The 22,709-nt window shown below is 42.2% G+C and overlaps 1 protein-coding gene across 2 annotated transcripts in view; it reads right to left on the minus strand.

Annotated features, from left to right (window-relative positions):
• SLC25A30 (solute carrier family 25 member 30) overlaps positions 1–18,625 on the minus strand; it is a 37,085-nt gene extending 18,460 nt beyond the window's left edge. Inside the window, exons 1-2 of one of the 2 annotated variants that reach the window (XM_043997196.1) lie at positions 18,417–18,625; positions 4,654–4,785 (exon numbers count right to left, since the gene is read on the minus strand). In XM_043997196.1, coding sequence (XP_043853131.1) covers positions 4,654–4,717 — 64 coding nt within the window. In that variant the 5' untranslated portion in view covers positions 4,718–4,785; positions 18,417–18,625. The remainder of the gene's footprint in view (positions 1–4,653; positions 4,786–18,416) is intronic. The other variant, XM_043997195.1, reaches the window with a different exon arrangement.
• Between the last annotated feature and the right edge of the window lie 4,084 nt (positions 18,626–22,709).

The raw sequence follows: 22,709 nt of genomic DNA on the forward strand, positions 1-22,709 counted from the left end.
GCATATCTATTTGTATATATTTCTATGTGAAAGCATATGTATTTGTATATGTACATACATATACACGTATGTGTGTATGCCCAAAATATTGATATTTCTTCACTGAGTTTTTTGTACAAGCTAAGTAACCCCAAGAGGAAAAGCAATGCGACCTTAATATTTTTTGTCTAAAGAAAGAAATTAATACAGTATCAATGGAAATCAGATACAATAATTTATTTTTCTGGGAAAAAATACACTAATTTCCCACACGCCAGAAAGGTTTAACACTATTCAGTTAGAATGGAATATACTTGGCTGGAAGGCAATTGTGGATGCAAAGCCTGGCTTTTAGGTGCTAGAGTCTAAATGGGAAGACTGAATGCACACGACTGAAAAATACATATAATGAGATACATATTGTAAAATTTTTATAGAGGAAGAGACTCAAAGAATCTCAGAGGTCATCTAGTCCAACTCAAAGTTGGGTCAGAATCCTTCTACAACATCCTTGTAAGTCGGGTATTTACCCTGTTTGTGTCATGGACCTCTCTGGCAGTCTGGTGAAGCCTATGAACCCCTTTCCAGAATAATTTTAAGTGCATAAAAATGAAATGCATGAGATTACAAAAGAAACTAATTATACTGAAATACAGTTGTCAAAATATTTTAAAAACAAGTCCATAGATCCCCAACTCAAGAATCCCTGCTATAAGTACTCATCTAATTTCTTAATAAAGATTTCTAGTAATGGTAACCCTCTTCTCATTTCATTTCAACACATATATAAAGCATCTACTATGTAAAAATGAATGAGTTAAGTGCTTGAGAAAATAGAAATTTAGCTAGAAATGGTTCTTCTCAGGCAGTTTATAGTCTAGTAGAGGCATGACTTACATAAAAATATCGAAACATATACTATTATGATAAGTCTATTATAATAGGTACCAAAAGAGTTGATGAAGCCCAAAGGGAAGACAGTTAGTGACAGGGAGGATCAGAGAAGACTTCATCAAAGAAGTGACATCTGAGATTGACTTTAAAGGTTGGATAGCATTCAATAGGCAGATGGAGAAAAAGGGATATTCTTGTCACCGAGTACAAAAGCCAGAGGTGGGAAAGCATTATATGTATTCAGGAGTCAAGAGTCATGCAGTTTAAAACATAGAACATGCTGGGGGCAAATCTGAAATAAGTTTGGATGGGAGAGGAGGCAGTGGATTGTGAGGGGGTTTGCATGTTACACAAAGGAATCACAAAATCTTCAATTTGGAATGAACCACAGGAGTCAGTTTGATTGTTTTCAAAAGGCAATAAGGGGGCAGCTAGGTGGCACAGTGGATAGAGCACCGGCCCTGGAGTCAGGAGGACCTGAGTTCAAATTCCGCCTCAGACACTTAACACTTACTAGCTGTGTGACCCTGGGCAAGTCACTTAACCCCAATTGCCTCACTAAAAAAAAAAAAAAAAAGGCAATAAGGAACCAGAGTAGCAAAGTGATGAGATTTATGCATAAGGAAAGTTAGTCAGGCAGGAGTATAACAATCACATGCTTTGGAAGAAAGAAGAATATAATAAAACTACTGGCAATGAAGAAAAGAGAGAGGTGGGATGACAACTGAAAGGGCTAGAACTGCTTTATTTGGACCCAGAGAACTAAGAGACTAGGAACAAAAAATCCTCAATTTCCTGCCACCCCTGCTTCCAGCACACACGCACACACACACACACTGGTCTTTTTTAGTCTTCTCTTCTCCAAGCTCGACATCATTAATCATCACATAACATGGTTTCCAGTCTCCTTACATGCTGTTCCAGTTTGCCAATGTTCTTTTGAAGAGGTGGCATCCAGAACTGAATATAGTACTTCCAATGTCATGTGAGCAGGGCAGAGTACAAAGACATTCTAGGGGGCAGCTAGGTGGCGCAATGGATAAGGCACTAGCCTTGGATTCAGGAGGACCTGAGTTCAAACCCAGCCTCAGACACTTACTAGCTGTGTGACCCTGGGCAAGTCACTTAAACCCCATTGCCCTACAAAACAAACAAACAAACAAACAAAACAAACAAAAAAAAAACAAAGACATTCTAGACAAAATGATCTGTCAATGCCTCCTAAGATCAGAACTGTTTTTCTGCCTGCCATATCACACTGTTTACCCATATTGAGTTTAGAGTCCACTAAGTATACACACGTGTGTATATACATATGCGTTATATATACACATATGTGTATGTATATGTGTGCCCACACACTATTGTCTTCTCATATCTAACTTAACCTACGTTTTGGGCAGTTAACTTTTGAACTCAAATAGAGAACTTTATATTTAGCCTTATTAAATTCAGTTCATCGTTACAGCCTGCCCAAGAAGATCTTTTTGGGTGCCAAATGGGTTATGAAACATTAATGATTACTCACAAATTTCTGTCAGTGTCATCTGAAAATCTGACCAGCACAAAATCTATGTCTTCATCCCAGTCATTAATTAAAATGTTGAACTGAACAGAGACAAGGAAATGTGGCCTCTTGTAGAGTCCTTCCTCCAGACTAACCTAAGTCCATTAATCCTTAACTTTGGGGTCTGTTTGATTATTTAACAAGATCCAAATTCATCAAATCTGTATTTTTATCACAACCACTAAGATTCATTGTGCCTATAAGCATAATATGGAAAACTGCCCAAAATCTAAAATTCTGCTTTACAAGCCAATTCAACATTTATTAAGCAAGACATTATTTTATATGTTGGAGATACAAAGCCTTAAACAAAATAGCCCATCTTCAAGGAGCTTACAGTCTCTGATTTCCTCCTCCAACAGGGGGCAGTTTGGCACGGTGGACAGGGCACACGTTCTGGCATCAGAAGACCTAGGTTCAAATTCAGCTTCAGATATATGCTGGTGAGACCCTGTTTCCTTCATTTAGCCTCCTTAGGCTTTAGTTTTCTTATCTTGTAAACTGGATCTTGAACTAGATGAATTTGGAGATTCCTTCTGCCTCTCACTTATGACTCTATGATCATGACCCACTACCTGTTGTTGTTGCAGATGAGTCATTTCAATCATGTCCAACTCTTCATGACCCCATTTGGGGTTCTCTTAGCAAAGATACTGGCATGGTTCACCATCTTCTCCAGCTCCTTTTATAGATGAAGAAACTGAGGCAAACAAGGTTAAGTGACCTGCCCAGGGTCACACAGCTAGTAAGTGTCTGAGGCCAGATTTGAACTCAGGAAGAGGAGTCTTCCTGACACCAGGCCCAGCACTCTATCCACTGTGTGACCTAGCTACCACTGTCTAGTCATTCTCTCTAAAGAGCAGCAAGGCTCACCTGCTACAGCTTGTTTTTGCAGAACCCATGCTGGCTCAAAATGATTATCATTTTCCTTTCTAAACTCTAATAGACCATCCTTCTTGCTGAATTATGACATTAGAAGTAGGTATCAACAAAAGGAACATCAGCAGAGTTAATCAGCAGCCATCACTTTCCTGGTGCCACCTACACTCAACCAGGAAATTACACAATTCTTCCTCCATACAATGCAGCTTCTATTCTATCAACTCCCACAGGGAGCTTTAGCTGACTTTGCCCTAGACCAACAGAAAGGGCAGCCTAGAAACTCTACTGGGCAAAAGAAGTGTGCTGGGGTTCAAATGAAAAGAACATACCAGACAAGGGAAAATCAGACACGAAAGAACTCTATAACCCAGTGTTCAGGAAACCAGAACGCATGAATTACTTAGGAAAAAACTTAGGAAAGTATGAATTATTTAGGAAAGAACTTGATTTTTTAAAAAACCGCTGGTGATGGGGGCAGCTAGGTGGCACAGTGGATAAAGCACCAGCCCTGGATTCAGGAGGACCTGAGTTCAAATCCGGCCTCAGACACTTGACACTTACTAACTGTGTGACCCTGGGCAAGTCACTTAACCCCCATTGCCCCGCAAAAACAACAACAACAACAACAACAAAAAACAAAACAAAACAAAAACCTGCTGGTGAAACTGGAAAGCAATCTGGCAGGAATTAGGTTCAGACCAACACTTGGTATCATATTCCCCAATATGAATATGTGATGTTAATATTAAAGATCATATATTTAGAAGAGAAGCTAGGGTTCAAAAGATGAATATGGATAGCACAGCAAGAATCTATGTGTGGATAATCAAGACCAATTAAGTAGTTATTCATACAGTGATATCTATCCAATGTGCTCAAGAGTCATTAGAGTGACCCCAGCCCATCAGAGTTTCTTTCTCCATAAACATATAGTCAACTATGGGTCACCTGTAGCACTGGAGGGAGAAAAGGTGAGATAGAGAAAGTGAAATGGCTGAAAAGAAGATGGACAAATGACCCCCAAATTTTTTCTGGCCAACAGATCTAACCCTTCACCCAGTGGACCTTGAACGACAGCTGCAAATAAATAGCCAAAGTGGCTTCTTTTGTTTAAAAGAAAATTTACCAAATATAGAACATTTTGAACTCTGAAGTTAATGTTCCATGGCCCAATGGTTTGCATTTGACATTTATTTACATTCAAACAGTATTTGTTGGTTTAAGATTAAAATACTACTACGTGGCGCTATTACATAGTAATACGTGGCACTACTATGTGGAACAAGGAAAATAACACAGTTAAAACCTTCTTGGTGACTTCTTGTCCTTACCACATTCTGCAGTGATAGAGGCCAAACCTCCGTAGACAAATGGTTTCCAGCTAGGGGTGGACATTCTTCTAGTAAATGCTTTCTCCCCTTTTCAGTTTACAGAAGCACATCAAGGTCTAATACAGCTGTTTCCTATAGACACACAAATAAGGTATTTCAAAGTTATAACTTCTCACCAAACTGAGTTTCTTTTCTCTAAGCACATCATATTTTCTTTCATTTGAGAGAAGTTTGCGAAGAACCAGAGGTAGGGGTCCCCAAATGGTCAATGGTAATAATAAAGCTCCTGGAGAACAGATAATAAAACCTACTTCCTTCTCTCAGTGGAAAAGTGAGGGGCTACCAGAGCAGAATGTTGTATACATTGTCAGATGGGTCACTGTATCAGGTGTTTTTGCTGAAGCATTTTTGTTTTGTTTAACTGGAAGTGGAATAGGAGGAAGGGAAGAGGTCTCATTTCCAGATATGATTTGGATTTTTAAGAGAGCAATAAAACCTATTTTTAAAAATGAAACTAAAACAAATGTAGTCCTAAGCTATATAGTGCACTGTCTTCCAGCTGCCACTCTTTGGTCTACTTCTCTGTTGTTACTGGTAGAGAATAAAGTTAGCAGCACCTATAGGCACAAGGAACTCCCTCCCATGAACTGGAAATCCTCAGCTGAACTCAGAATCAGGGATCACAAATCATAAGCTTACAGAATTTAAAGTTGGAAGAGACAACAGATGTCATCTACCCCAACCACCTCATTTTACAGATGAGGAAACTAAGACCCACTCACTCGTCAGAGGTCATGCAGTTACAATAAATGGTAGAAAGAGAATTGTTCCCCTGGCCCTCTGACTGCCACCATGGAAAATCAAAAGGAACTCCTCATTGAGAAGATGGACTGCTGGGGAGTGTCATGATACATGTATGCCTTCTCTACTCCTGTGGCCCATAGTCACTTCAATGGTCCCTTAGCTCCAGTGCCAAAGTTATAGGATAATTTCTGCACCCATACACATATACAAAACTACTCGATCTGTTCACGGTTGTTTCTTGTTTGTTGGTAACAGAGCAACTTCCACATGCCCTTTCTATCAGATACAATGTCCCATCTCAAGTTTGCCATACATCATCCAAGCAACTATGTGCAAGGTAACTAGGATACAAAGACAAAACTGAAACAGTCCCTACCCTCAAGGAGCTTATATTCTATCCAGGGAGACATCACGTACACATCTAAGTAGATACAAAATAAATACAGGATCATTTCTGGAGGGCGCCAGGGGAAAGTTCCCAGCAGTTGGAGGGATAGGGAATGGCTTCATGCAGAAGGGGATGCTTGACCTGGGCTTTTTCTAAGAAGCCGGGGTAAAGATGACACACGTTCCAGACGTGGGTGCCTGCCCGTGGAAAGGTACAGAGATGGAAGATGGAGTGGCATGTAAAGGACTTGAAAGAAGGCCAGTTTGGCTGAACTTTGGAGTGCATGGTAAGGCTAAATAGATTGGAGCCAGGCCACAAAAGGTCCTAAATATCAAACAGAGGAGATTGCATATTACCCTATAGGTAATAGGGAGCCACTGGAGTTTAATGAGTGGTGAAGGAACATGATCTGACCTGACCTTTAGGAAAATCACATGTACAACTATCTTTACATGTAACTGGGGAAAAAATAAAATACTATTAAGATTTTTTTTAAATCACATGTACATTTATATATGAATTATATCTCCATTAGTCCCACCCATTCACATATATACCTATTTGTTATGGGCCTGGGGTACCTCAGAAGTTTTCTGGGGAAACTCAGGGAACCTTCTTGAGAAGCTAAACCAAAGGATAGACACACTTAAAGAGATAAGCAGCACCCTATTGGGACTGAGTCAACTCCAGGACCACCACCCTTCATTCCAGTCTCCCCCATCCATCAGGGAGATAAGCCCATTAGACATAGTGGTGCCAGGGGGACAGAGATAGCTCAAGAGATGGAGATCAGAGCTGCCTCTTGCCCAACTTCCCCAGCCACCACCAGTGCAAGATGTCCCACCCTCAGGTGATGGCCCCTTAATAAGGGAACTTTCCACAGGCAGATGATCATCCCATCTGGTCCCTCCACCATCAGTCCTCTATAAAAGTATTTGCCTTTCTTCTGCTCAAGGAGATATCTGCCTGGTATTCCTCTTAAAGAATTACACCCTCAGGGTAGCTAGGTGGCACAGTGGATAAAGCCCCAGCCCTGGATTCAGGAGGACCTGAGTTCAAATCTGTCCTCAGACACATGACACTTACTAGCTATGTGACCCCAGGCAAGTCACTTAACCCTCATTGCCCCACCAAAAAACAAAACAAAACAAAACAAACAAAAATAAAGAGGAATACCTAAGAACCCCAACACCCAACCCATTTCCCCCATAACACTATTCATATGTATATTGTGAAGAGGGTGTCTATACACAAAGAAAGACTTAAATCAGTTGAGATGTAGGTGATATAGGGGCAGCTAGATGATGCAGTGGATAGAGCACGGGCCCTGGAGTCAGGAGTACCTGAGTTCAAATCTGGCCTTAGACACTTAACACTTACTAGCTGTGTGACCCTGGGCAAGTCATTTAACCCCAATTGCCTCACAAAAAAAAAAAAAAAGAGATGTAGGTGATATTCTCTTAGTTATGACTGCTTGAAAATGGGTCTCTACAATGCCAAAAGACTTATGGTGGAAAATGCTTTTCACATTCAGAAAAAGAACTATGGAGTCTGAATGCAGATTAAAGCATACTATTTTCACTTTTGTTGTTGCTTTTTTGTTATTGTTCTTGTTTATTCTTTCTTGGGTTTTTTTTCCCTTTTTCTTCTGATTCTTCTTTTACAACATGACTAATGTGGAAATATGTTTAACATGATTGTAATGTATAACCTATATCAAATTGCTTGCTGGCCTCGGGAGGGGAGAGGAAAGGGAGGGTGGGAGACGAAATTTGGAACTCAAAAAAATATCTTTACATGCAATTGGAAAAAAATTTAAAATAAAATTATGAGCAAAAGGGGGCAGCTAGGTGGCGCAGTGGATAAAGCACCAGCCCTGGATTCAGGAGGACCTGAGTTCAAATTTGACCTCAGACACTTGACACTTATTAGCTGTGTGACCCTGGGCAAGTCACTCAACCCTCATTGCCCTGCAAAAAACAAAAACAAAAACAAATTATGAGCAAAAAAGAAAAGAAAAAAATGGGCCTCTAATTTACTTCAGACATTACTGCTAGTTCTACATAACTGCTTTCATTTCACAGAAGGATGGAAATTTCCCAAATATGCCTTGCAGGAGCGCCACCTGAAGTCAATATTTCCTCTGAATGGCAGCTCTCAGCCACATTCAGGGGTTTCCTTAGGCTAACAAGTAACTTTTCACATTGGAATTACAAAGTGAAGCAACTCATGAACTTCCTACTAGCTATTTCCTGTTTCTAGATGTTTACCAAGCTTAGCATGTAAAAGGTACATGTTATGGGCCCAGGCCACCAGAAGTTTTCTGGGGTACATCAAAGAACCTTCTCCTTGAGAAACTAAATCAAAGCACAGACACACCTAAAGAGATAAGTGGCACCAGATCGGACCCAGCTAGCTCCAGGACCACCACCCTTCATTCTAGTCTCCCTCACCCCTGAGGAGATAAGATTAGGTGTGGCTGCTGCCTTTGTGTTGGGAGGAGGAAAGAGATGGCTTGAGAGATCCGCAGCCACCCCTCACCCAACTCCTCCAGTCACCACCAGTGGGGGATGATCCTCCCTCACTAAGGGAACTTTCCACAGTCAGATAATCACTCCCATAGGTCCTCTATAAAAGTATCAGCCTATCTCCTGCTTGAGGAGATAGGTTTCACAGAGCCACGCCTCTGTGCCATGCCTTCTCCCCAAGAGAAGTCCAAGAATTTCTCTCTTGGTTTCCCTTCCCCTAAATAAACTATTATCTTATTCTACTGGATTTGTGTGCAAGAGGGTGTAATTCTTTAAAGAGGAATTCCTAAGGACACCCCAAGCCCTATCCCAAACCCCCACCCTATTTTCCCCATAACAGTACAGAAATGGTGAACTTGAAAACCATCCTGGTTGGGGTTCCCTGATTTAGAAGTTTATAATGAAATGCCACCGCAAAAAGAGGGAAAAAAAGAATTCTTCCCATTATCCCTACTGACATGTTAAAAATAATTTCTACAGGCCTGTTTCTTAGTCTTTCTAAAACCCCATTTTCTGGAGAGGGGAGGGGTGCCCTTTCCACTACTCAAAGCAGTGGGAAAGGAATGAATCTAGAGTCTGAGGGATTCAAATCTGACTCTGCTCCTCTCTGTGTGGCCTGAGACAAGTAATTTCAAATGTCTGGGCCTCAGTTTCTTGATCTATAAGGGATTATACTAGATGACCACCAAAGTCCTTCACGGATATATAGCAGATCCGCCTCCACACAGCTCATGGTTCAGCAGAAAGAAGAGCAAATGCTCTTCTGGAATCAAAAAGACCTGGATTGAGGGGCAGCTAGGTGGCACAGTGGATAGAGCACCGGCCCTGGAGTCAGGAGAACTTGAGTTCAAATCCGGCCTCAGACACTTGACACTTAGTAGCTGTGTGACCCTAGGCAAGTCACTTAACCCCAACTGCCTCACTAAAAAAAAAAAAGACCTGGATTCAGATTTGGACTCAGATACTTCCTAGCTGTCTGGTCCCAGGCAAGTCAATTAACATCTATCTGCCTCAGTTTCCTCAACTGTAAAATGGGTATCATTATAGCACCTACCTCACAGGGTTGCTGTGAGGATCAAATGAGATAATATTTATAAAGGACTGTACACAGTATTGTGGTATACAGCAGACACTTAATAAATGCCTGTTTCCTTGCCTCCTAAATCCATGAGCAATAGTATATGAGCATATAGTAATACAGCAAAATAAAAATCAACACTGAGCATTAATTCTCTAGCAATACTTTACTCCAAGAACAATCTTGAATTCTACTAACCACTAGATTTGGGGGAATTTTTGTTTGGACCTGTGATTTCACTGATGTGAAGAGAATTTCTTCAGCTGATACAACTCCTATCTAACTTAATCTCAGGGAGTTGCCTGGGACAACACAAGTTTGAGTGATATTTATTTATTTATTTGATTTTTTTTAGGGGACAAACCTAATTAAATTTTATTTTTTAAAGTGATATTTATTTAATTTAACATACACTTTAGGAAATTATGTTTACCAAGTTCACAGTTTCACCTACAAGCCTCTTTTCTGTTCTTTGTATACTGAAGTGTTTATGTTTGCCAATGTTTGTTAAGCTCATTAAAAAAAAAAAGATGTTGAAAGGCAATGTGTACTGGATAAAGAACGCTGGAGAAGGAAATGGCAAACCAGTCCAGTGTCTTTGCCAAGAAAACCCCATGGGGAAAAGGTCTACGGGGTCACACTAAGTCAGACACAACTGAATCACGGAACAACAACAATATGCTGGCTATTTGACCCTTGGCAAGTAACTTTGCCTCTCTGTGCCCCAGACAACTCTTTAAGACTATGCATGGCAGAGCACGCCTAAGTGGAGTGCATAAGATTCCTTGCACCAAAGAAATGACAAGAATTTTTTTTTAAACCCATCATAGTTAAGTAATTTGCCCAAAGGCACACAGGTAGTGCCCATTCAAATCTGAGAGAGATTATCCAATGACTGTTTAATAAGATATTCAAAACCTGGGCTCACAATACTAGTATTTTCTGAGGTGTCACATTTTTAAAAGGTGACTAATTGCTGACATGTGGCCTAAGACCCTAAGTCACTGATTAACTTCTCATCTCCTAGGATGTGATGCTGGGAAAGTATTTTCATCTGGAAAGAAATCCTACCCCCTCAGAAGCATGCCAATAGAAACGAAGACCCCAACAATGAGACCCATATTTTCATGTTACTGTCTACCCAAAGGTGTTTAAGAACCATAACAGATTTCATTCTATTACCTGTTGCTGCATGAAATTGGTCCCATCATAAGCAAACCCACTACTAAATGCCCCCCTCATCTCTAAGTATATCTGCATCATTGTGTCTAAGGAATACCAGTTTGCAGAAAAGCATTTGCTCTTCCACTGTTTTAATTAGCTGGGAAAAGGATGGAAATTCCCAAAATAGCTCAGCCTTTTGTTCCTTCCCTTTCCTAGGACTAGATAAATTCCTGAACACCCAAGGTCAGTGGACTTTTCCAGAGGAAATGCTACAAATCTCCATGATTAAACCTAATTCAGAATCAAATCCCAGAGTTCCATGTCTTCAAAGATTGTGCCTCCATCCAACAAGGAAGGTAGGCAGCCAACTGTCATTTAAATGGGTATGAAAGTTTCATTTTTTCACCAGCCTGGAGCTGCCCTAATTGTCAATAAATGACTCCTTCTTATCATTTGATTAATAATAGTACAACAGACTAGAAAATTTACAACAGACTTGAGATCTTTATAACACTGTTCTATCAGGCTCCCTCATAGTGATTTCAGGCCAGGAGCTTGAGGGTGGGGAAAAGAGAGAGAGGCAAGTATGAGAAAGGGCTGAGTCCCACATCTTCAGTAGAAATAAATGTGGGGTGGTGGTTGCTTTTCCTGATCAAAAAAAAAATGAATTCAATTCAACAAATATTTATTAAGTACCTATCCCATAAGACACTATGCTAAGGCTCTGAGCAAAGCCCACCCTCAAGAAGCTTACTGAGGCCACAGGAATTTTTGCTTAGGTTGCAGATAAGTAAAAACAAAGGAATACAAAATATAACTTCAAGAAGGAGAAAACCACTAACCACAAGTGGATTAGGAAAGATAGCAAGAGTGCCTGAACTGTTCTTTGAAAGAAGAAAGATTCTAAGGGGTACAGAGGGAATAAGAGGTTTGGAGGGGCAGCTAGGTGGCACAGTGGATAAAGCACCAGCCCTGGATTAAGGAGGACCTGAGTTCAAATCTGGCCTCATACACTTGACACTTACTAGCTGTGTGGGCAAGTCACTTAACCCCAACTGCCTCACCAAAAAAAAAAAAGAAGAAGTTTGGAGAAGGGATGGGGTTAGGGTATGAGGGTATGAAGGGGAATAGATATGTTAAGTTTAAAATGCCTCCAGTATTAACAGTAGGAGTATATCATGTTAAACAGTCATCGGATGATCTCTTGTTTGGCATGTGTTCTGTAGTATCTCTCTCTGAATATTATCTAGTAAAGTAAGATCAGTGTAGGTGGAGAGAAGGCCCTGGAGACCTAGGTTCAAATCATGACCCTGACATGCCCCACCTGTGTAACTCTCGGCAAGTTACTTAACTTTATTGTTGTTCACTCATGTCTGACTCTTCATGACCCCATTTGAGGTTTTCTAGGCAAAGATACTAGAGTAGTTTGCCATTTCCTTCTCCAGCTCATTTTACAGTTGAGGAAACTGAGGCAAACAGGGTTAAATGACTTGCCCAGGGTCAGATAGCTAAGAAGTGTCTGAGACCAGATTTGAACACAAGATGAGTCTTCCAGACTCCAGGCCTGGAATTCTATCCACTGCACCATATAGCTGCCCATGGTAACTACTATGGGTTTTAAAAACAATTCTTAGACCTGTGATTTCATTGGTGTGAGGAATTTCTCTTCATCTATGGAAGAAGAGATCTCTAGAAGGCAGCTGATAATATAGGACTAAGTTCAGGACAGAAACTAGGGCTAGATATACAGATAGGAGCATCACTGCATAGAGATGATACCACAACAGTAGATACAACATGTAGAGAAGAGAAGGGAACCCAGGACAGGATCTCGTGGGCTGCCTATACTTAAAACCCTTTACATCTAGAAAATAAATATTTTCATTATTTTAAATTCATTTTCCTTAGTGGAGACATCTAAAAACAACAGCCTCTAAAGGGGGGAAAATGTGAACTATTAAAAAGCAAGTTTGGGGCAGCTAGGTGGCCCAGTAGATAGAGTACTGGCCCTGGATTCAGGAGGACCTGAGTTCAAATCTGGCCTCAGACTCTTGACATTAGCTGTGTGACCCTGGGCAAGTCACTTAACCCCAATTGCCTCACCCCCCCAAAAAAAAAAGCAAGCTTAAGAGAATCACATCCGGGCGGCTAGGTGGCGCAGTGGATAAAGAACCAGCCTTGGATTCAGGAGTACCTGAGTTCAAATCCGGCCTCAGACACTTGACTTACTAGCTGTGTGACCCTGGGCAAGTCACTTAACCCCCATTGCCCAGCAAAAAAAAAAAAAAAAAAAAAAAAGAGAATCACATCCCCACTTTTTTTTGGCAGAATGAAAACTCCCTATTTTCTATCTTTTGTACTTCTAGTATCTCTACTTATGTATTCCTCCTGTCACTTTTTTTTTAAGTGAGGCAATTGGGGTTAAGTGACTTACCCAGGGTCACACAGCTAGTTAAGTATTAAGTATCTGAGGGCAGATTTGAACTCAGGTACTCCTGACTCCAGGGCCTGTGCTCTATCCACTGCACCATCTAGCTGCCCCCTCCTGTCACTTTTTTATAGTCAAACTTACTAATTTCTAGGAAGGAAAACCCCAATTATGTAAGCTTTACTTATGTAATCTATGCTCAATCTGTATTTTTCATTTTATTTAACAGCCTCTTTTTCCTCAGTCTTCGCTATTTTAGCTACCCCAATCATATCCCATGATTTCTTCTATTTCCCTCATTAGAAATAATATTTTCGGGGCAGCTAGTGGATAGAGCACCAGCCCTGGAGTCAGGAGTACCTGAGTTCAAATCCAACCTAAGACACTTAACACTTATTAGCTGTGTGACCCTGGGCAAGTCAATTAACCCCAATTGCCTCACTAAAAATTAAAAAAAAAAGAAATAATATTTTCCTTCTGTTTTTCTCTCCATCCTGTTGCACTAAAAAGTACCTCACCCCAAGTGAGCCAAAGCTAATCTATTTCAGCTCTTGTAGGAAAGCTTCCGTGTTGCTTTCCATTTCTTCTGGAACTTTTCTGAATATCTGAAGTACCACAAGACTGGACCTGTCTGAACCACTGGTTAAACTTGCTGGTCCAGTAGAAATAGACCTCATCCTTGAAGACTGAGAAGACAGTGGTCCAGCCTAGGAACTTAAGTTCTTTCAGAATGGAGAAACTGAGTGACTCAATGGTAGGGCTGTCAATATCTCCATGGAAAGGAAAGTGGGTCAGTTACTTTTATAAGACAAAAAACAAAACAAAATTTAAAAACAGACTTGATCAACAAATAAATGGCATATATTTACCAAACACTATTACATGTCCAGCCTGTGCTACAGTACACTGAGAATAAGGAGACACTGTTCCTATCTTTAGGGATTTCATAGTCTACTTAGGGAGGTAAATCACACTTGCGGAATGGCCAGAGTGAAATACAATACAATGGACTAGAGTGGAAAAACTGTATGACCTTAAGCAAATCACACGTGAAAATAAGTATGCATTAAGCACTAATAACATGCCAGGCACTGTGCTAAGTACTTTACAAATATTATTTCATTTGATCTTCACAACAACCCTGAGAGGTAGGTGTTAATATCCTTATTTTATAGTTGAGGAAGTTAAGGTTAAGTGACTTGCCCAAGGTCACACCACTAGTAAGTATCTGAGGCCAGGTTTGAACTTAGGTCTTCCTGGCTCCAGCCCCAGCACTCTATCCACTGTACTACTTGGCTGCCTCTAACTTAACTTCCCAGGACCTCAGTTTCCTCTTCTGTAAAATAAAAGGGTTGGATTAGATGATTTCATAAGTCCCTTACAGGTCTAAATCTCTGAAAATTAGCCAAGAGATGGGTTCTAGTTCTAGCTTTAGCACTAACTATTGAATGACCTCAAAGAAGTCACTTCTCCCTAGGACTCATTTGGGGGGCATTTGATGGGATGGTTCCTAAGGTCCCCTCCAGCCTCAAAAATCTCTCAGCACATGACTATACTTTCTACTTTACTGAAATGATTAAAGCTAGCCACCCGAGGCTACCATTATCCCCTTTCTGATACCTAAAAACCTAAAAACTTCTGATCTCAGAGGAAGTGATTCCTCCCCTCCCCACTTTGCCAAGGTTGATCACCTCTTGTCTCCTTCAGGGCCTCCTGCCATCCATGATGTCCTCAGTTTTATCTTTAATCTCTTCCTTTCTAAGCCTATGAACATACTTAAGGTTTCTTCACCATCCCCCTCACCACCAAACTTGTAGAAAGACAAAGTAGTCTACGCCTGCTTCTATTTCCTCACCAACCTCACTCCTCAATCCCATGCTTCTCTCCCTCACCCCACTCTATGCAAATTATCCTCTACAAAACCACCAATGGTCTAATTTCAATTCCAGGGGACTTTTCTCAATTCTTTTCTTCCTTATCCCTCTCAGTAGTTTTTTGGGGTTTTGGGGGGGGGCAGGGCAATGAGGGTTAAGTGACTTGCCCAAGGTCACACGACTAGTAAGTGTCAAGTGTCTGAGGCTGGATTTGAACTCGGGTCCTCCTGAATCCAGGGCCGGTGCTTTATCCACTGCACCACCTAGCTGCCCCTCTCAGTAGCTTTTGACAATGTATTCACTTGTCCTCCTTGAAAGGGTCTTCTCCCTCATCTCCCAGGATACAGCTCTCATTCAATTTAGTCAGTCTGTTGACAAGCATTTATTATGCCCTTATTATATACCAGGCACAATTGGATAACCACTTATTAAACATCTACCACCTGCAAAGCACTATGATGAGGATACAAAGATGAAAAATAAAACAGCTTACTATAGTTTACATGGAGGGCAAAGGAGGGGACCAGTAAAAAATGTCTTAGGAAAACCCGAGGAAGGAAAGAGCACTTTCCCCAGAGGTCTTCATAGTTGTCCTACCTCTCTCAGACTTTTCTTCATTTCTCTTCATCTTTCCCACTTCCCTTCTTGCTCCCTTGATGTGGGTCTTCATCATCTCAGCCAATTGTTTTAATTATTACCTCCATGGAAATTAGCTCAATTCTCCAGGTCTAATGTGATGTGGTCCAATGCCTTTTGAACAAATTGATCTCAACCTAGATATTCAGTCAGCTCCTCAAACTCAGGATGTTCAAAACTGAACTCATTTTTACCTCTAAATCCATCCTTTTCCTATTTCTGTTGATGCAACCACCATCCTCCCAGTCACTCCAATTTGAAACCTTGCAGCTATCTTTGACTCATTTTTCTCACTAATCCCCACATCTACTCTGGTGCTCTTGGGTTCAATTTGTTTTGGGGTTTTTTGTTTTTTAGTGAGGCAATTGGGGTTAAGTGACTTGCCCAGGGTCACACAGCTAGTAAGTGTTAAGTGTCAGAGGCTGGATTTGAACTCAGGTACTCCTGACTCCAGGGCCGGTGCTCTATCCACTGCGCCACCTAGCTGCCCTTCTTGGGTTCAATTTGAAGGAGGGGTAGAAATGACTCTCATAAGCACAAAAATCATCGATAAAACATAAAAAAGAAAATATTTCAGATATAGATTCACTATCTGCAGGATGAAATGCAAACTCTTTTGATTGGCATTCAAAGATCTATGCAATCTAGCTCCAACCTACCTACCTTATTTCACAAGGCTCATCTTCATAGGCTAGCGACTGACTTTTCCTCATCTTGCTTCTTCAGCCTCTCTCTACATAAATAAATACACACCATCCCCCATGCCTAAAACAAACTTGGCATAATGGATAAAGCATGAGGCCAGGAGTTAGGAAGAACTAAATGCAAATAGGGCCTCAGACACTTAGCAGCTATGTGACTTTGGGCGAGTCACTTAACCTGTTTGCCTCAGTTTCCTTGTCTGTTAAATGAAGAAATGAAAGCGCCCACCGCAAAGGGTTGCTATGGAGGTCAAAAAAGTGCTTTGAATAGTACCTGGCATGTAGTAGGTGCTATATAAATGTTTATTCCCTCCTTCCCAGTCTTAAAATCTGACCCAACTTAAAGGCCACAACTTCTGTGAAGATTTCTCAGATCCCTCCCAGCTAGAATCTAGCCTTCTCTCTTTGAATTCCTCATCATTCTGACCTGCCTATGGACTAATACACTTTGTAACCTGCACAGTTATCTGTGTACATTTTATCCCATGACTGAATTCTAAGATCAGTTAGGTCAGGGACCTAGGTCATTCTTCATCTTTACATCCCCAAAGACTCACACATACAAACTACATCCTTAATAAAATTTTGTTGAATTTAACTGAACTCACTTATACCTCTGTGCTACTCAGGTCTTTCTCAGACTCAGAATTATCAATCCTTTAACAATATAAGGAAATTAATCTTGAAACTGGGAGATAATCTCAGATTTTTAGCAAGTATCTTTTGGTATGGCCAGGCACCATTTAGTAATTTTACACACCATCTTTCTGTCATCATTCCTTTTTCTTTGGGGGGTGGGGGTGGGAGGGATGAGGGTTAAGTGACTTGCCCATGGTCACACAGCTAGTAGGTGTCACGTGTCTGAGGTTGAATTTGAACTCAGGTCCTCCTGAATCCAGGGCTGGTGCTTTATCCACTGCGCCACCTAGCTGCCCCCATCATCACTTACCATTACAAATTTAAGTGCTTTTCCATCTTTCTCACCATAGAAATATGGAAGTTACATTAGAGATTATTTAGTCCAGCTTCCTCACATTACAGATAAATAAAGCCCAGAAATATTAAATGACTTACCCAACATCACTAATTAGAGTTAAGACTAGACAAACCCATCTCCTGTCTCTAGTGCTCCTTCTATCACACAAGACAGCTGGAAACTGACCCATCTTTGTACCCCTCTGATGTGGTTAATAGACTTAAAAATAACTAATGGAACCAGGGGAAAAAAAGTAAACTTCACAGTGTAGATAAGCATGGACTCTAAAGATTGCTAATTAACTCACCTAACAGTTTAAGGCTTACAAGGTGTTTTCCTCAGTCACCTTTTGAGGCAAGTATTCCGTAAATTATCACCCCCATTTTGCAGAGGGGGAAAGGTAAACTCAGAGAAATTAAATGACTTGCCCCAGGGGCACTCGGCTATAAGGTGTCAGAACTAGGATTTGAACTTAGTTCTCCTGACTCCAAAGCCAATGCTCTAAATTACAATCCTGTTGCCATCTAATTAAAAAAAAAAAGTACACATATACCCTACAACACCCCAAATGCGAGCTCGCTCTGCAGACGCGAGCAGGCGATAGGGCCCCAAGTCCTGGCTTGATACCCGTAGGGGCACCTGCATAGTGACTGGCACGGCCACAAGCGTTGCTCTGTCGTGAGGCCACCCAGGAGTGCTTTTGCTCAGCCCTGTCCCCTACCGCCTCCCGAGCCGCCCTCAAACTAAAGTTCTTGGGGCCAGGGAGGAAGCCAAACTTAACGCTCTAGCATCTAGCCAGGGCCAGTCCAGCCCCGCCGGCCGGGCCGGGGAGGCTGTAGGGCGATCCTGAGCCCAGCAGCCCCGGACAGCCTGGAAGGAATTGCAAGCGCAACCCCGCCTTGGTCTCTGCAGCTCGGGGCCCCATCTGGGGTTCGCTTTCTCCTGGACCTAGACCATAAATTTCCCTGGAGCCCGAAGGGAAAAGGAGGGGAAGGGGAGAAGCCGTCCTGCAAGCAGAAGCTCCGCAGGTGGGGGGGGGGGGGAAGAGAGAGACACGCGTGGCCAGGCTCGCGCTATGCCCCCATCATCTGCCCCTCCAACTTGGGGCAGGGGAGAAGTAGGAAGAAGCCCCGCGGGTTCCCCCTGGCCCCGGCGAGCCGAGGCGGGCGGAGCTCGAAGAACTTACCGGGGGCCCGCTTGGCGCTCGGGCTCGGGGCAGGGGGAGGGTTGGGCGGGGTTCGGACAACGCGGCCCAGGCAGCGAAGCAGCGAATCCGGCAGCAGCAGCAACAGCACCAACCGTGTGCCAGACGTAAAGAGCCGCAGGGGCCGCGCGAGTTCGGAGCCCCGCAGTCCGCTCGGAAACCCCACCCCCAGCCTCTCCCGGCCGGCTCGCTTCTCATTGGCGGAAGCGGGCCCGGCTTCTGCTGCTAGCCAGCTGGCCCAGACCTGCCTGGAGCCGCGTGGGCGGCTTCCCACGGTTGCTGGGATCTGCAGCCTGCCGAGAGGGGTAAAGGGAGCCAGCAAACCACATTTGCACTGTGTCTCCCCCGTTAGACTCCCAGAGAGCAGGGATTATTTTTGCCTTTCTTTGGATCCCCTGCACTGCGCACCGTGTCTGGCACATAGTAGGCGATGAGTGAGCGAGTGCTTGTTTTCTGACTGACTGACATTCCCTTTCTGGAGTATAAGCAGGAAGTGCCCTCATAAACCCCGAGTTGGGTGGATGGATGCCCGCGGTGAAGGAACTAAATAGGCCTGCATGTGTGCGAGGTTTGGGTTTTTTCGTTTGGTTTGGTTTGGTTTGGAGGGGAGGGGGCATCTCCTGCCTGCCCAGTGGCTGCCACGGTACTCTGGGCCCATAACACAACAAACATTTATTAAGTACCTACTATGTGCCAAGCACTGTGCTAAACTCTGGAGGTACAAATTATATATGTTATATATTTATATGTGTGTATATATATGTATATATGTATATGTGTGTGTATATATATATGTATGTATGTATGTATATAGGGGCAGCTAGGTGGCACAGTGGATAGAGCACTGACTCTGGATTCAGGAGGACCTAAGTTCAAATCCAGCATTAGACACTTGACACTTACTAGCTGTGTGACCCTAGGCAAGTCACTTAACCACAATTGCCTCACCAAAAAAAATTTTTAATTAAAAAATAAAAAATATATATGTATATGGCTCTTTAAGGGCACTCTCACTCTCTCTCTCTCTATATATATATGCACACACACACATATACACATGTCTGTATGTCCGTGTGTATATATACACACAGAAACAGACTGTATATATACATACATACATACACATACACGTGTACGTGTGTGTGGCGCCTGCCCTTAAAGAGCCCATCGTTTTATGGTGGAGATTGCGGTCAAGCACCCCACTTTCCTCCTCCGCTGCGCAGTGAGGCGCGGGGAAATCTGGGGTTTTCGCTCCGGAGCTGACCTAGTCCAACCTCTCAAGATGCGGAGGAGCCCTTTAAGGGCAAGAAGCTCCTTCAGGCAGTCCCCACGCTCCCCTACGTTTGCAGAGAGGGGGGAATAGTCGTAGCAGGAAGTAACGCGGTGTTGGAGAAAGAGCCCAGGCTAGAGAGACAGAATGCGGGGGTTTGCGCCCTAGCTCGCTGTCTTGCTGGCCACCCCCTCCGTTTCCTTAACTTCCCCTCTCTGGCCAGAAGTGGCCTCACCTCTTAAATTAGGGGGTTGCACTAGGTGATTCCTTCCAGATCGATGACTTGGGTAGCTGGCAGGACTCGGTTTGATCCCCGAAATGAAGAGAAAAGTAGCCCTCTCGTCTCCGTTCTCGTTTCCTTTTTTAGGGGAAAAGAAAACTGTCAGTTCCTAGCTCCAGCCCCCAGGAGTCCTAACACAGGTCTGCAGGACTACTGTGCCCCTGCTCGGTTTGGAGTCCCATGAGTGCCCCTGGGGTTTTCAGAGGGGTGGAGGAACCTTTCCGGTGGCAGGAGAGATTGTTCGTTTCCCCATGTTGTATTGAGAATTAACTGTTGTTTCCTTAAAAGGTTTTATGGCGACTTATAGAAATAGAAAATAAAACTCTTCCTAGAATAGTGAAGGGAGGAGGTGGAAAGGGGAGTGAAAAATCATTGTATGTATGTATGTATGTATGTATGTGTATATATTCTTCCTTCCTTTCTTTTCTTTTGTAACGATTGGAATGATGCCACCTGCTGGAGACTTATTGTAGAAAAGCTCAGCCATGAGGAGAAGGCCTCTGAGGGCAAGCCATGTGGTCAAGGTCCTTGGCGTCAGGAAGTGATGGGTACTGTCTCTCAAGGCTACCAGGCAATCTACTTGAGGAGCCTCCCATTTCTGGGAGGAGGACAGGAAATAGGAAGCAGATGCTGGTAGAGGGGTTCTCTCTTTTTTGGTTCCTGACCTCGCCATGGTGGGTTGGATGATGGGGTCTCTTAGAAATAGTTAGATTTTTTACCTTTCTCTCTGATTGCTCTTTAATAAATACTTAAACACTTAAATATCCTTGCTAAAGCTTATAATTCATTGGTGACCACTCATTAGATTTTAGATGTTATAGCTAGAATTTTAGCTCCCTTATACTTCCTTACTTCACTCCTTCTTTCCTTCCTTCCTTTCTTTCTTTTGTTCTTTCTTTCTTCCCTCTATAGGGCAACAGAACAAAGCAAAAGTTGATTTTGGTTCTTTTGTTTTGGTGCTCAAGGATGTACAAGAATGAATGGAATGTGCTTGGGAAACATAATAACCCTTTCAGTTACATATTAGTAGAGCTGAAAGGGACTTTTAAGAGTCAGCTAGCCCGATTACTTCATGGTACAACGGAAACTGAGATCAAAGAGATGTTGTTACTTTGTTATAAGATCATACAGTTAGGTAATGGCAGCAACCAGGTCACCAGAATCTCAGTGTTCTTTGCAACAGATCCTGTAACCTGTCAGAAACAATTAGAAACATCTTCTTGATATTTGCCTTCTCCTGATGCATCATAATACCCTAAAGTTTACAACCATCCCCAAAGGAGGAAATGAAAGTCACTGTTGTCATTTAGTGTTTGGTTGTAACTTCCTTTTTTAAAAAACTGTACTTTTTTTTTAACCCTTTTCTCTATTTGTGGTGTGTGTGTGTGTGTGTGTGTGTGTGTGTGTGTGTATGTATGTATGTTTAGCGTAGACAAATCTCTAAAATGGGGGATTATTTGCCCAGGTCATATTGTCCAGCCAGTCCCAGATGCAGTTAAGTATTATGTTTGCCAAAACAATTGGAGCAAAGAATTGTAAAAGCAAGCAGTACTTTCATTAGTCTATAAAGCAAAGCAAATAAATGTGACAGAAACAAAAACACTGGTACATTATTCCAGAGGACTGGTGATGAACTAGTCTACTCATCTCACGATGAATGAGGGATTCAGGATGTGGAATGAGACATTTTGGACTCAAACAGATGTGGAAATTTGTTTTCTTTATAATACCTAAATGTAGAGCAAGACCCAAAATAATTAAACCGTGACATAATTCTTTTTTGAAGAGAAATATCCAAGCTACCACTAAATGCTTTTTTTTTTTTTTGGTGAGGCAATTGGAGTTAAGTAACTTGCCCAGGGTCACACAGCTAGTAAGTGTCAAGTGTCTGAGGCCATATTTGAACTCAGGTCTTCCTGAATCCAGGGTCGGTGCTCTATCCACTATGCCACCTAGCTGCCCCTCTAAATGCTTCTTAAAATAGAAACCAAAAAAAAAAAAAAGGCAGAAACTGAAAGTCACAGCAAACAACTGCTCAAGAAAGATGTCTGTACCCCAGCCAAATTGAGAAGTAGGCAGTTATAGAGAATAATCAATCAATCAGGAAACATTGATGAAGCTCCTGTCATGTGTCTGGTACTTGCTAAATCCTGGGATTACAGAAAAAGGCAAAAGTTAGTCCCAGCACTCCAGTTTACAATCTAATGGGAAAGACAACATGCAAACAAACATATACAAAGCAAATATGTACAAAGGATAAATAAGTGTTTAACAAAGGGAAGGAACTAAATGAAGAAGGATTGGGAAAGGCTTACAGTAAAGGATGGGATTTTAGTTGGGATTTAAAGGAAACCAGGGTGGGCAGCTAGGTGTGGCAGTGGATAGAGCACCAGCCCTGGATTCAGGAGGACCTGAGTTCAAATCTAGACTCAGACACTTGACACTCACTAGCTGTGTGATCCTGGGCAAGTCACTTAACCCTCATTGCCCCACCAAAAAAAAAAAAGAAAGAAAGAAAGAAAAAGAAAAAAAGAATATCTTCACTAAAGGAAACTAGAGAGGGCAGTGGTTAGAGCAGAGGAGGGAGAACCTTCCAGGCATGGGCGACATCCAGAGAAAATGCCAGAAGCCAAGAGATTCAAAGAGTACATGGAGGGGAGTAAAATGTAAGGAAGGGACTAGTTTATGAAGGGCTTTCAGTGTCAAACAGAATAATCTGTATGTG

This window comes from Dromiciops gliroides, chromosome 3, assembly GCF_019393635.1.
Source record: "Dromiciops gliroides isolate mDroGli1 chromosome 3, mDroGli1.pri, whole genome shotgun sequence".
Classification (NCBI taxonomy): Eukaryota; Metazoa; Chordata; class Mammalia; order Microbiotheria; family Microbiotheriidae; genus Dromiciops; species Dromiciops gliroides.